Below are 13,832 nucleotides of genomic sequence, written 5' to 3'. Positions count from 1 at the left end.
TTGAAGAAATAAAGGTAACATCTAAAAAACGGTACATTCATGTACACTAAGTATCTTTAATTTTGTGACAAAAACTCCCAGTAAATGTTGCATGTAAAAATAGGTTAGGTTAAGATTAAGGAAGTTTTTGTAAAGTAAACTGTCTCTAGGGGTGTAAGAAAAAAACAAACAAACCAAAAAAAACAAAAACCTTCTGTGAGCAAAAGTGTAACAGGAACAAAAAAACCCCACCCAAACAAACAAAAACACCCAGAAGCTGTTGGTGCTGATATGGTTAAAGAAAACATTTCATGTAATGAGATCCATATGTTAGACAAAAATTAAAAAAAAAAATGCTAATTTTGCAGAAGATCTAATGATCTGTCATTATTTTTACTTTCTCAGTTTTAATCTAATGACAGCAACAGTTTTGGTTGTATAGAACTGAAGAAAGCCCTTCTAATTGTTGACTCTTGCCTGCCACCTGCAGGTCTCTTGCTGGTATGCCTCGCCTCTCAGTGACAATAGATTTGTGCTCTCTGCGTTCAGTTTTTGCAGCCGTGTACCTTGGTAGCCCACTGTTCGCTCTGCTGTTCCAGTATTACCTGGTATGTCATCTAATAGAGTTATTACTGTTTCATATCAAACCCAGCAGCATCTTCAATATCCTTCATCAGGCGCCTGTGGCCCAGGTAGTAGAGCAGGTTGTCTACCAATCAGACTGATGGTTTGATCTCTAGTCCATATAGCCTCAGGTAAGATACTGAACCCCAAGTTACCCCCACTGCATCCATCAAAGAGTGAGTTTGTGTGTGAATGTAAGAAAAAGTGCTTAGATGTAAAGGAAAAGGATTGTGTGAATGAGACTTGCAAATAGAAAGTGGTTTGAGTGCTCAAACTGAGTACAAAGGTTGTCACTCGGTTTACTTTCTAGCTGATATAATTATGTTATCTACATATTGCTAACTCAAGGCATCAACACCCTGCTGTATTTCAGATTGTAGTTAAATATTTTTATTTTGCAAACACAACATGGAGCCTCAAGATATAAATTCATCTTTTAAATTAATGCTTTATTAGGAGATTGGATGTATGCAACTGTATTCAAGATTCAAAGTGTTTATTGTCATGTGTCACAAGCAAAAAGGCATTTCTCTGTGCAATGAAATTCTTTCTTTGCTGTCCATCCACAGATGCCGATTAACATATACAATAGAAATAGAACATATAAATACAAATAGTACAAATAAATAAAGATAAGATAAGATAAGATAACCTTTATTAGTCCCACACGTGGGAAATTTGTTTTGTCACAGCAGGAAGTGGACAGTGCAAAAGTTATGAGGCAAAAATTAGAATACAATAAGAATAAATACAGTACACAACTGTACAGAATAGAAAATAAAATAAAATACTATATACAGTAGAATAAGATAAAATAAATATACAATAAGATAAAAAATAGAATACAAATACAAATACTATATACAACTGAGTAAAAATACAATGATGACAGAAAGGATTATTGCACTTAGTATTATTGCATATGTATGGATGTGTGTGCTTGATCAGTTAAAGTCTTTATTATGGAGTCTGACAGCAGTGGGGAGGAAAGACCTGCGAAATCTCTCCGTCCCACACCGTGGGTGCCGCAGTCTCCCACTGAAGGAGCTGCTCAGTGCTGTCACAGTCTGCTGCATGGGGTGGGAGATGTTGTCCAACAGGGATGACAGCTTAGCCGCCGTTCTCCTGTCACTCACCACCTCCACTGGGTCCAGAGGGCATCCTAGAACAGAGCTGGCCCTTCGGATCACCCTGTTCAGTCTCTTCCTGTCCCCAGCAGAGATGCTGCCGCCCCAGCAGACCACACCATAAAAGATAGCAGAAGCCACAACAGAGTCATAGAAGGTCTTCAGGAGTGGGCCCTCCACTCCAAACGACCTGAGTCTCCGCAGCAGGTACAGCCTGCTCTGCCCTTTCCTGTAGAGGGCGTCTGAGTTATGAGTCCAGTCCAGTCTATTGTTCAGATGAACACCAAGGTACCTGTAGCTGTAGTCTGCAGCCGATGTTGCAGAATGAAGACAGAAAAGCAGACAAAATATATCTCCAAACAGAGATGTGTGCAAAAGAGCTTTAGCTTAATATGCTGGCTTAATTTGCAGGATGACTTGATGTGCAAAAGATTTTTATTATTACTGTTCAAAAAAAGGTCAGCTGTTCAAGAGTCTGATGGCAGTGGGGAAGAAGGAGTTAGTGAGTCTGGATGTTGTGGATTTCACACTTCTGAACCTCCGCCCCGAGGGCAGAAGTGTGAACAGTCCGTGTTGGGGGTGTGTGGGGTCTTTGAGGATGGAGGCAGCTCACCTCTGGACTCTGCGATGGTAGATGCTCTGCAGAGAGGGCAGTGGAGTCTTGATGATCTTCTCCGCAGTTGTTATCACTCTCTGCAGGTGTTTGCGGTTCATAGCAGTAGTGCTGCCGTACCATGCAGTGATGCAGCTGATCAGGGTGCTCTCCACAATGCAGCTGTAGAACCTGCTGAGGATCTTGGCCGACATACCAAATTTCCTCAGCCTCCCTAGGAAATACAGCCGCTGCTGAGCCTTCTTGATCAGCTGTGTGGTGTTCAGTGACCAGGTGAGGTCCTCAGAGATGTAGACACCCAGGTACCTAAAGCTGATCACCCTCTCCACTTCAAGGCCCTGGATTAACAGCGGTTGATGAGGCCTCCTCTTCTTCCTCGTGTCCACTATCATATAATGTAATTCCTGCACTTGTTACAAAGTGTGTATGATGCAAAATCTGAGCCCTCATGCAGGATTAACACTGAGTGACTATCAGAAATGCCAATTTTTAACTGGGTGCACAGTTCTCAGTATTTATACACTCAAAACTAACTATTTATGCCCAAAATAATGATTTCATGCAATTTAAGTACATGTAAATTTAGTAATTTTTTTCCATTGTTACAATGGAAAACGTTAAATTAAATGGAATCTGGGTGCTCTACCGGTCTTATTTGGATAGGTGGCGCTCTTATTTGAATTTGTGTTAACCTAGGTTAATTGCATAGTCTTTTAATAAATAATTTATTGTCATTCCTCTCCCATCGGTCTCAGTTACGTGACCAGGATCTCCCCTGTTCTGTGGAAAAAGAGAAGCAATTAAAGATTTAGCTACTCATTGCTCAGGCGTTGGAAACAAAGTGAAGAGTTTTATATAATCTGATTTTATTCGGTGTATTGTACAAGCAATCCCGCAAAAACTTTTAAACACTTGAAAAACTTTAAAAAAAAATGCTGTGTGACAGGAAAACACTTCGAGTAACGCAAAACATATTTTCGAAGGGCAGGTAACTTTAAAGAAACAAAAGCAGAAGTTTGACAGGGTAATCCATGCATAATGACTATTGATGCATCGTTGTAAACCATACCACACCTTTGACTCAGTATTTTTCCTTTCTATGTCATCAATGCAAAGAACACTCTTCAGTAAGTACAACTGTGATGTAGTCGCCCTTGCGTATTTCGACTGTATGTTGTCTGATGGTGATATATATATATATATTTACAATGGAACATATTGGATATATCACTTCTATTTGACATATTTAGTTGTTATGTCTTCCAAAATATTCTTGTTTCATTTTTAATAACAATGATGTAACACCCATTCTACCTGCATTAGCTTTAACTTTGATATTTTAGGTATTGTGTCACCACAAACCTCAGTTCATGTGATTGAGATCTGGCAGCCAGGAGTGGACCAGCAATGGGCCGTCATTCTGTCATTCTGTATGTAGGACAGAAGTAAGTGTTGGCTGTCACAGAACTGGGCCAATAATAATTTAGCCATTTGGGACCTGAGTCTCCACGCCTCAGTTAACCCCAGGCCCCCCTGTGGGTACACTGGGGCGTTTCTTCATCTACCCAACATGACAGCCATCTGTGGTCTTTTCTGACGTCTCTCGATTGTTTTGAATAGAAATCGAAAGACAGGCTCGGCTACCTGCGGGGGGAGAAAGGGGAAGTTCTTGCGTCACACGCCCTTTGTCGTCGCCACATCATTTGATGCCTTCAGAAGCGCTTGAAGCTCGGATTTTCCCCCACTGAGTAAAAGCTAAACGCTTAGATTAGGAGTCAGCCTCTTAGAAATGTGCCTTTTGGGGGGGTTTATCTATCCAAAGGATCTCCAGTGACGACAGCGTACCAACTCGATACGCGTTTGTAGTATAAACACTCTTTTTGTAAAGATATTACGTCGAGATTACCGACTGCACTTGAAAGCACCAAGTGGCAGGTTTCAGTCAGGGGAAAGCGGTTCCTCGTTTTGCTCTTTGTCTCTATTACATCCCTGCGTGTAGGATATATGCTGTCAATTTAGGACGTTAGACGGTCAAATTAACACCGTAGACAAACGTAGCTTAGTATCACACCGGTGTGATACACCTCTTAAAAATGCTCCAGTCTTTAGCCAGCAATTCCTGTGTGCGTTTGATACAGACTCACAAATCGACGTGGTATTTCGTCTCCCTGGTGGTGGGCTACCTCCTCTATCTCATATTCGGCGCAGTTGTTTTCTCATCGGTCGAGCTGCCCTACGAAGACCTCCTGCGGCAGGATCTGAGGAACATTAAGAAGCAGTTCCTCCAGGAAAATGACTGCCTCTCCGAGGAGCGGCTGGAGCAGTTTCTTAGGAAGGCGCTGGAGGCGAGCAATTACGGGGTATCCATCCTGAATAACGCATCGGCCAATTGGAACTGGGACTTCACCTCAGCGCTGTTTTTCGCCAGCACGGTGCTGTCCACCACAGGTAGGTCCTGGGCAGGCCGGGTGATGCTGCAGCCGAGCATGGCGCAGAATAGCGCAGAAAAGGCGCCTGACAAGGCCACACAAACGGGTCTTAGTACAAACGGGACTTTATATTTTGAAATATATAATCTTTGTGTTTTGCGTTTATGTTGACACCGGAAACCCCGTTTACACACATTAACCCACTCTAAAAGAGCAACCCTTGCTGCAACACACACACACACACACACACACACACACACACACACACACACACACACACACACACACACACACACACACACACACACACACACACACACACACACACCATATAAATCCAATCCATTATTATTATTAATATATATATATTTACAGCTAGCGATAGAAATTTAAATATCTTCTTCTAACAGCTATAGCTGGAGAAGCAGGCCTTAACCCTCCCAGACAGCCACACATATTCTGCTTTAGGCAAGTGCATCACACACGTGGTTTTCTGTCACTTTTTCCAAGGTGTAAGAAATAGCTTTGTTAAGTTAGAAGTTATGTATTTCTTTTCCCGGATAACTTCACAAAGGGCACGCCTGCCTTGCTGATCAGTCAGCGCACAGGAAGAACTTTAGCCTGACAGATTGGCAGCAGTGAGGTTACAACATACACGGTAGTAAAGGGACCCTGTGCCCCAGTTGCTTCCTAAATGGGAAAAAATGATCGCATTATCTTGTTTTAAGTCTCAACAGAACTGATGACTGTAAACAGGACCTGACTGAGGTCTGCGTTTTTGCCTGCGTGTCATTTTACCATTCAGTCTCAGACACTCCCTGTTATTGTTGGATATTTTCTGTTGCCTTTGTTACCTTACAAAAACACATTACTCAATAGATGTGCAGTGACAATTATGGTATTACCTAGGGCAGGTCTTATTCAGAAGTGATGTAGTTACACTGTAGCTGCTAACTAACAAGTGGAGGTGAACTATTTGGGATTTTTGTCACAAGGAAACAGTTTTATCACTTGCATGTTGTGAGGCGGTAGTCCTGTGTTTTCAGCCTCTTTTTTAGGTCTGGTATGTTTTCACACCAATGCAAGTTTAGAAAAGTGAGCACAAAGTTGTTCAGCATGACTTAAACTAGACCACAGATACTGATAAAGCTTAAGCAGACAGAAACATGGCTGCAGAGAAGGTGTAGGAATGACTGTATGCATACTAATATAAAGTGCAATTAAAATATAAATGCTGGAACTGGAATTTGCAAATCTCAATTCACAATAAAACACAGAAAAAATAAAATGTTTAAAAATGCATCATTTTAGGAAAAATGTTTGCTCATTTTGAATTTGGTTGCAGCAACATGTCTGCAAAAAGGTCGCAAAGGTTCCATGTTTTCCACTGTTTAGCCTCCCCTCTTCTTTTAATATAAGTCTAAACATCTGGAGGAGACCAGCTGCAGAGACATACTTTTTTGGCATTTGTGGTGCTTTCCCAGATGTGCACAATGTCAGTTCCATAGTCACGGGTTCGCACCCCCATACCATCAGAGATGCAGGTTTTTGAACTGATCGCAAGCCAGATGGTCCCTCTCCTCTGTAATCCAGAGGATCCAGTATCCATGTTTTTTCTTTTGTTTTTGTTTTTAAACATAACATTTTTTTGTTACGTTTGTTACAAACTTACAAAATGAGATTTGGCTCAGACAGGACCTACTTTAACCTGAAAACTGTGCTCGCAGACAATGATTTCTGGAAGTGTTCCTGAGCAGATTCAGTGATTGTGACAACAAAATCATTCCTGTTTTTATTGCAGTTTCACCTGAGTGCTTGAAGATTATAGAAGTCTGCTACTGATTTGTAGCCTTGTCTCTTGCACACAGAGACTTCTTCAGACTCTTTTGATGACACTATGTACTGTGTAGATAATGAGATGTTTACAGTCGTCACAGTCTTACGTTTAGGAACATTATTCTGAGATTGTTCCACAGATTACAGATGCAGTTTCTTGCATCTTTACTTCTGAGAAACTGTGCCGCTATAAGATGCTCTTTTTATACCCAAGCATGTTACCTACCTGTTGCCAAATAATGTAATTAGTTGGAATAAAATACTACTCACTTTTCAGACTTTTGAGATCTGTTGCTGCTGTAAAAGTCAAAATTAGCTCATATATATACTTTTTTAAATGAAATTTAAAAAAAAAAAGTTCAGTTATCTTAAATTTAGATTGAAGTCCAAGACAAACTGCATTAAAAAAAATAAAGGAAACTTGTTGCGTGCCACAAAATACTAAAAAAAGAAGTCGTAACTTTTATATCCTCCAAATGTTTGTTTTACTCAGTAACTGTGATGCAGGATGTTGCTGTTAGTTAAATTGAGCTCTCTTCCCATGAAATGCAAACAAGCTACAATCTTACAGTGCATTTACAGATCGCCTTTCATGGTAAATATTTGCGTGGTTCTTTCCTGCAGTCACACCTGACGTGGCAGGAGAAAGAACAACAGACTATGATTTATAGCAGTGATTACAGAAGCGTTGCAATCCTACATTATTCTGCAGCTTTTGATGGTCTTAATGTTTTTCCTCTGCAGGATATGGGCACACAGCACCACTCTCAGACGGCGGGAAGGCCTTCTGCATTATTTACTCCATGATCGGCATCCCCTTCACCCTTCTATTCCTCACTGCTGTGGTGCAACGGATCATGGTATTTAGCACACGGAGGCCGATCACGTACATCCACACACACTGGGGCCTGTCCAAGCCACTGGTGGCCATTGTTCATGCCACTGTGCTCGCCATGTTGGCCGTCTCTTGCTTCTTCCTTATCCCTGCTGCCATCTTCTCGGCGCTGGAAGAAAACTGGAACTTCCTGGAGTCCTTCTACTTCTGCTTCATTTCGCTCAGCACCATTGGCCTCGGAGACTACGTGCCCGGAGAGGCTGCCAATCAGAAGTTCAGGGAGCTCTACAAAGTGGGCATCACTGGTGAGTGTCGCTTTTGAGAGTGTTAGTAGCTAACTGTCCACTTTGATTCTTATCAGAGGTTTTTTAGTGATATTATATAACTAAATTATTCTGTAGATCTATTATTTTGGTCTAATCACTATTAAGAAAATACATTTTTGGATTACGGTATCGTTCTTAGTGCCTCTGATTCTCAAAATTACAACATCCTTCATAAACTAGGACCTGCTTTGTTTGCACTTAAAAACAGCACTCGCTTCCTAATTAAGCTATAAAGTGAGGAAAGAGCCTCAACAAGTCACACATAGTGTCAGAATGTGTAACATATGCTAAAGAGATTGTCTTTATTTGTTCAACTCTCATTTGGAAATAACAGCTGTAGAATACGGCCAGAGTTTGAGCTCATTATCACGGATGGATTAAATTGAGGGTGGTGTAAGGGATAAAACAGCAGATAATGCAGGGCAGCAACAGGACTAACACGTCAGAGGGTGAGACAGGAACTTATGCTGTTTAAATAGACCAGCAGATCAGGAGGGCGTGTTTGGTACGATGAAAGCAGAGCAGTGTTATGTGTGGGTGAGCCAGTTGCCTGCCCAAATTAGCTCACAGGCTTCACTTCATTTAAATTGCAAATGTGTCAGAACGAATGCTGTTATTTTTCCGATGTGAGAAAAATCACTTTTAGCGGGTTTTAATATGGCCAACTTTGATCTGCCTCTTTGTGACACAGTTAGCTGGGTCTATCTTTGACCTGTTTGTGAAAATTACACCATGCGCCGTGTTGTGAGTGGATGCATCAGAATTACAGGCAGGTAGGTTTTATGTCATCATCAAAGAAGGGCCATATACACGTGGTGTCTAGGATATAGCTTTTTCTACAGTAAAGTAGAAGTAATCACTGCCTTCTACTTGAGTCTGCACATTCAATTTCTTAAAACCTTCAGTTAAAATTGCCAGTTATATGCATGTTTTTTATGTGTTTAAAGCCATATTAGTTATTCTAATAAACAAGGTTAGAGCAGTTTTAAATCTGGACGATAACCTACTGGAGACAGCAGGAAGGTCTTGCCTGCATTTTCTGGTTGTCTTGTGCAGCATATTCTTAGCAGCACCGTTAAAGTTAAGAGTGCAAAAAAGTGAAATTCAGTTTAAACCCATAGAGTCTCATCAGGGAGTGCGTGCACACGAATGTCAAATGTTATTCCACTCGACTGTCTCCAGCATTTGTGATGTGGGTGTGTGGTCAGAGAGCCAGAGAGAGAGAGAAATAGACGTCAATTTGTAGGCACAATGTGCCAGTCTGTAGGAGGAGACGAGGCAGGAACAGAACGTGTCTGTTTGCATGAATGGCTCCAGACACATTCGTACAACTTCCTCTGTGAAGAATTACATGCATCGGAAGTGATATGACCATAACTGTGTTACCATTGTGATGTAAGTGGAACAACTAAAAAACAGCAGGCGTTTTGTTTAGTATATACTGAACAAACTACCTCATTTGCTAAAATCTCTTCAGTCTTGCCTTTGGGGTTAAGCAGCCACTCCTTCTGTGAGTTGCACTCGGGATTTGCACTATTCAGTGCATTCTGTATGTGTGCATTTAAACTGATAAAAACAGTAAAGAATAGCATTTCCTACAAATGCCAGGCTCTGTTTTGATATGGAAAAAACCACCAACTATCAGTGTTACACTATCCTTTCCATTTTCTCTTTGTTTCATTCTAAAGCATGCTCCATGTTTTTGTTAACATGGATGGTTTGCACTGCCCTCTTGTGTTGATCCATAAAACAACAGTGTTTATGAGTAAATCCACTGGGTTTGTATCAAGTAGCAAAACATCATCTGCAGCTACCATGCTGAAAAAATATGCTGCATTATAAATGATAAATATGCTGCAGGTATGAGATTAAGTCAGGCTTTAAACCTCTATTTAAATCCAGGGGAAGTGATTTCACATCAGGATTAAAGAAAATGCTTTTAATATGGTGTTAATTACACTAAGCACTGCAGATCATTACTCATATGCCTCCTAATCCTTATTTTTTTTGTCTCATCAGTCTACCTGATCTTGGGCCTCATAGTCATGCTAGTGGTGCTGGAGACCTTCTGTGAGCTGCAACAACTGAAGCAGCTCAGGAAAATGTTCTACCTGAAGAAGGAGAAGCCGGTCGACCGCCTCGCCATTTTGGAACACGATCAACTCTCCTTCACTACGGTGTCCAACAGCGGCACAACCCAGAGCCAGGACAAATCCCAGATGTTTGTTAGCGTCCCGACTCTGGCCTCTCCCAACGACGATCCTATGATCCAGTAAAATTCACTTATTAAGGGATTAAAAATGTAGAAGTGAGGCAGAGAGAATGAGTAGATCTTAGCTGTAGGCTTTGTTTAACACTCAGCCCTGCAAATTTTAGTCGTAAAAGAAAAAAAGAGAGATCAAGCAGATCTCAGATCAAGCAAACGTTTTCCTTTAGTGAACCACAATACTGACAATAGTGTTACGCAGCAGAGATTAAAATTATGTATATTAATAAGGCAGAAAATGAATATTGTAACAGTGGCTATAAATACAGAGGCAGTGATAAAAGAGAAAAAAACCTTCTGCTGTATTTCTGTCCTACAGACGCTCGGCACCATTGAAAGCTGCATTATTTATTGCATATTTAGGAATACTTTCAAAGTTAGGCTTTTTTGAATTTAGCTAAAATGCAGGACAAATCTCTGTTGTCTGTCTTAAAATAGTACATAAACATGTGTGCATCTTGTAAATAGAGATGCTTGACAGATATGTGGAATGTACATAATCAGGTTAATGTTTGAAAATGTAAATGTGACACCTCCAATTATTCCACGCCGTGAAGATGCTTCAAAGTGATGTTGATACATCTAAAAGGAAACTAATTATTTTAAGCTGTTTACTTGAAACGTGTCATCAGATTTTTATTTAAAAGTTGTTTTTTTTAAAAGTCAAATTAGATTATTGCTCGGCACAGTTTGTGGCGCTCCTCGCTGTTGAATTGGCTCCTGCTGAGTTTCAGGTTCCTGTTTTCGTTGCATATTATGTTTTTCACGATGGATTTATGAGGTTGACATCAGAATACATCCTGAGAACATGATCGTTTTGAGAAAGCTTTTTAAAAAAACAGGCTTTTTTTCCCCCACAGCGGACTTCCAATTAGAAACACTTTACAAGCATGTTGTTTCTCTTTTTAAGTCTGCTTGGGTCATCTTCATAGAGGTGTTAAATATTCCGGTCGCACTCCACATTGTCATATTACATCGGGAAAAACATTTGTGGATTTTCTCATGCTGCAGCTCTGTTTGGGAGTTTTTACTGTGTCAAGCACTATAATTTATTGATTCATCTGAATGGCTTAACATGTGCTAAAGTGTCTGAAAAGGGATGTGACGTTAGCCCGGTTCGAACAGAGAACTGCAGAGGGCTGACCCGTGGCATTTTACCTTCAACAAAGAGAGCTCAGTTTGCACAAGGACCCGAGTACAAGAATTCCTGAAAACCTTAGATTTTTTAAAATTTTTTTATTGGAAAGACTTTTTTTTTTGTTCATGGATACTTCGTAAAACTTGAGAGTTGCTCTAAGCTAGAAAAGAACAGTGTTGAACAGCACATTTTTTAGCGTATGTACAAAGTTTGAATAAAGAAGTGTACGTTTTTGAATATTAAGTGGGGAAGGTTTACAAAATATTCTCGGTAATTAATTCAAGCAATTCATTTCTATACACGGTGCAATAGGAAAAGAGGAAATTATGAACTCCAGAGTAGGAGCGCAGCTAAATCCCAGTTTTTATCCATTGTCTCAGATTTAAATCGAATTAAGTGACTTTAAATGAGCGAGTTTTAGGACTGAGGGAAAGTGTTATGTCAGATACAGTAGTTTCATGGTCATCATCCGTCCTCTAATCTGTTTGGTGCAAACAGACGACCGCTCAAACAGTGACGCATGCTGCTGTAATGAAAAACCTCGTTTTCAATCACAGCACCTCCCGTTTCTCTGAACGGTGACACCGGTACAATCTGTTTTATGGAGATAAAGTTCTGACCTCGTCTTTCGCATCAGGTTACAGCTTTTCATCAGGTTTTGAATGTAATGTTTTTTAATGCCTTTTTTTTTTGCTACATGACATTTAAAGCCCTGTGAGAGTGCAGAAAAACTGACTCCTCTGCTGACTTTAAATTCAGTTTCATTTGTTTGGAACAGTGCATACAGGTGTCATGACCTGAAAGATTACCACTCGAGTTGGTTCACTGATCTGCAACAGTGTGTTCTGTAGATCAGTGGTTTTCTCTCTTTCTATTTTTATGCCAGTCTGGTCCTTCATGTGAACTGTGAAACACTGATCTTGTTCAGATTTCTTCAGAAGAAGAAGGAGAACTTGAAACTTGGGGGTTACTCGCCTTATTTTTACTGTAAGATGTTTAAATTGCTTTGTAGACAGATTAAGCTAATTGATGCTAAGGCTTTGATCCTACATGTTATATCAAAGGCAAAGGCTATCAGGTGAGGTAGTTCTAGCTTTGATTCGGGAATAAACATCGTATGAAGGATTACAAATGGAAGTACACTGACGTTATTTATTCATGCTGAGAAATGGCATGTTTGGAGTATTTGTATTCATGAGTTTTTTGTACATATCTCTTCAGTGGTGGATGCTATAGATTTACATTTCTTGTTAAGTACTTTAGTGTTGCAAGACTACAATTGTCATGAATACCATTGTGTATCAAGGTTTTACATGAACTTCATTTCAGCATAGGAATAAGAAACAAATAAACTGTAAAAGTGTGTCTTAAATAAAGTGTTTGTTATTAATTAATTGGATTTCTTTGTTTTGTTTTGTGTCATGAATTGCAAAGCACAGACCCAAAATGCTGGCTATTAGGATGACACAAGTGAGATAAGATAACATAAGATAAGATAACTCTTTGCTGTCATTTCACAGTCATACTTAGTACAATAGTACAACGAAATTGGAAACTGTCCATGTTGGCACTAAGCACAATTAAACACAACAAAAATGCAACACAACACTTTAAAGTTGTGTTTTTAAAAAGTGCAAAAAAAAAAATGTAACAAAACACTAACCTTTATTTTTGCAATTGCAATTTCCAAAGCCAACAAAGTTAATAACAAAATCCAACACAAAGTTGGGCAAGCTAACTGAATCTAAAGTACAAAGCAGCTGGTTGAGAACAGTGGTTAGTACTGTTTTCTCACAGCAAGAAGGTCCTTGGTTCAAATACACCATCTGGCTGGAGCCTTTCTAGTTTATTGTCTCCCCATGTCAGTGTGAGTTCTCTCGGGATGCCGCTGCAGTTATTGGGATTAGCTTAAGTGGTGATTCTACATTGGATGTTGGTGTGAATGCAAGTATCAGTGGTTGTCTCTTTGTGTTAGCCCCAAAACAGGCTGGCAACTCTCAGCCTACGGCGGCCAGGATAGGTTACAGCCGCCTACCCGCAACCCTGAAATGGATAAGCAGAGGCGATTGGATAGCTGGGAGAACACGATGTGACAAAGACTAAAGGGGACACTGACCTCCCTTTACACAAGACAGCAATTAAGGGGGTAAGTGAACACAGCTGGGTAACGAGATGTAGGTGATAGTAATCAAAGACAACGACACAGGAGAGAAGGTAAAACTAAACGTAAGATCCTAGAAATAAAAAACTGCCACAAGTGACTGAAGTGAGAATGGAAGTGATAACTAAACAGGGAAACAAACATGTAAGCGAACTTAATATAGGGGAAGTGACACAAGTGGATGGAACAAAAAGCACTGCGGGAACAATTAAACTGTTATGCAAAGAGGATGTAAGAACTTACGAGTAAATTCCCTAAGCAAATAAATAAAGTTGTAAATATAACCACCAAGCAAACTCAAATAGAAAATATATAAATAAACAAAAGTTGTAATAAACTCAAAAACACTTGTTCAAAGACCCAGGACCATGAGAGGCATTTCATGCAAAATGCTATAAAATTTGAACACAGGAAAATTAAGTGTTAGCTCATAGGAAATGTGCCCCGACACCTGTGTTCTCTTGTAGAAACACATGATTATATGAAGGGGAAATTTGC

The 13,832-nt window shown here is 40.0% G+C and overlaps 2 protein-coding genes across 2 annotated transcripts; one reads left to right on the top strand and one right to left on the bottom strand.

Moving 5' to 3' along the window:
- Positions 1-1,238: 1,238 nt before the first annotated feature.
- On the bottom strand, positions 1,239-4,166 carry LOC146695643 (uncharacterized). Its single transcript, XM_085477965.1, has 2 exons — positions 2,344-4,166; positions 1,239-2,035 (listed from the first exon to the last, which is right to left on the bottom strand). The coding sequence occupies exons 1-2, from the start codon at positions 2,733-2,735 to the stop codon at positions 1,996-1,998; spliced, it is 432 nt and encodes a 143-aa protein (XP_085334091.1). The 5' UTR covers positions 2,736-4,166; the 3' UTR covers positions 1,239-1,995.
- A 73-nt stretch (positions 4,167-4,239) lies between these two features.
- On the top strand, positions 4,240-12,567 carry kcnk1b (potassium channel, subfamily K, member 1b). Its single transcript, XM_085477964.1, has 3 exons — positions 4,240-4,791; positions 7,353-7,748; positions 9,789-12,567. Exons 1-3 carry the CDS (start codon positions 4,437-4,439, stop codon positions 10,043-10,045), a joined length of 1,008 nt encoding a protein of 335 aa, XP_085334090.1. The 5' UTR covers positions 4,240-4,436; the 3' UTR covers positions 10,046-12,567.
- The last annotated feature ends 1,265 nt before the right edge of the window (positions 12,568-13,832 follow it).

Source organism: Copadichromis virginalis, linkage group LG13, assembly GCF_057382275.1.
Source record: "Copadichromis virginalis isolate Kocher_CV1m ecotype Utaka linkage group LG13, C_Virginalis_male_GT1.1, whole genome shotgun sequence".
In the NCBI taxonomy this organism is placed as follows: Eukaryota; Metazoa; Chordata; class Actinopteri; order Cichliformes; family Cichlidae; genus Copadichromis; species Copadichromis virginalis.
This window is presented reverse-complemented; position numbering and strand designations above follow the sequence as displayed.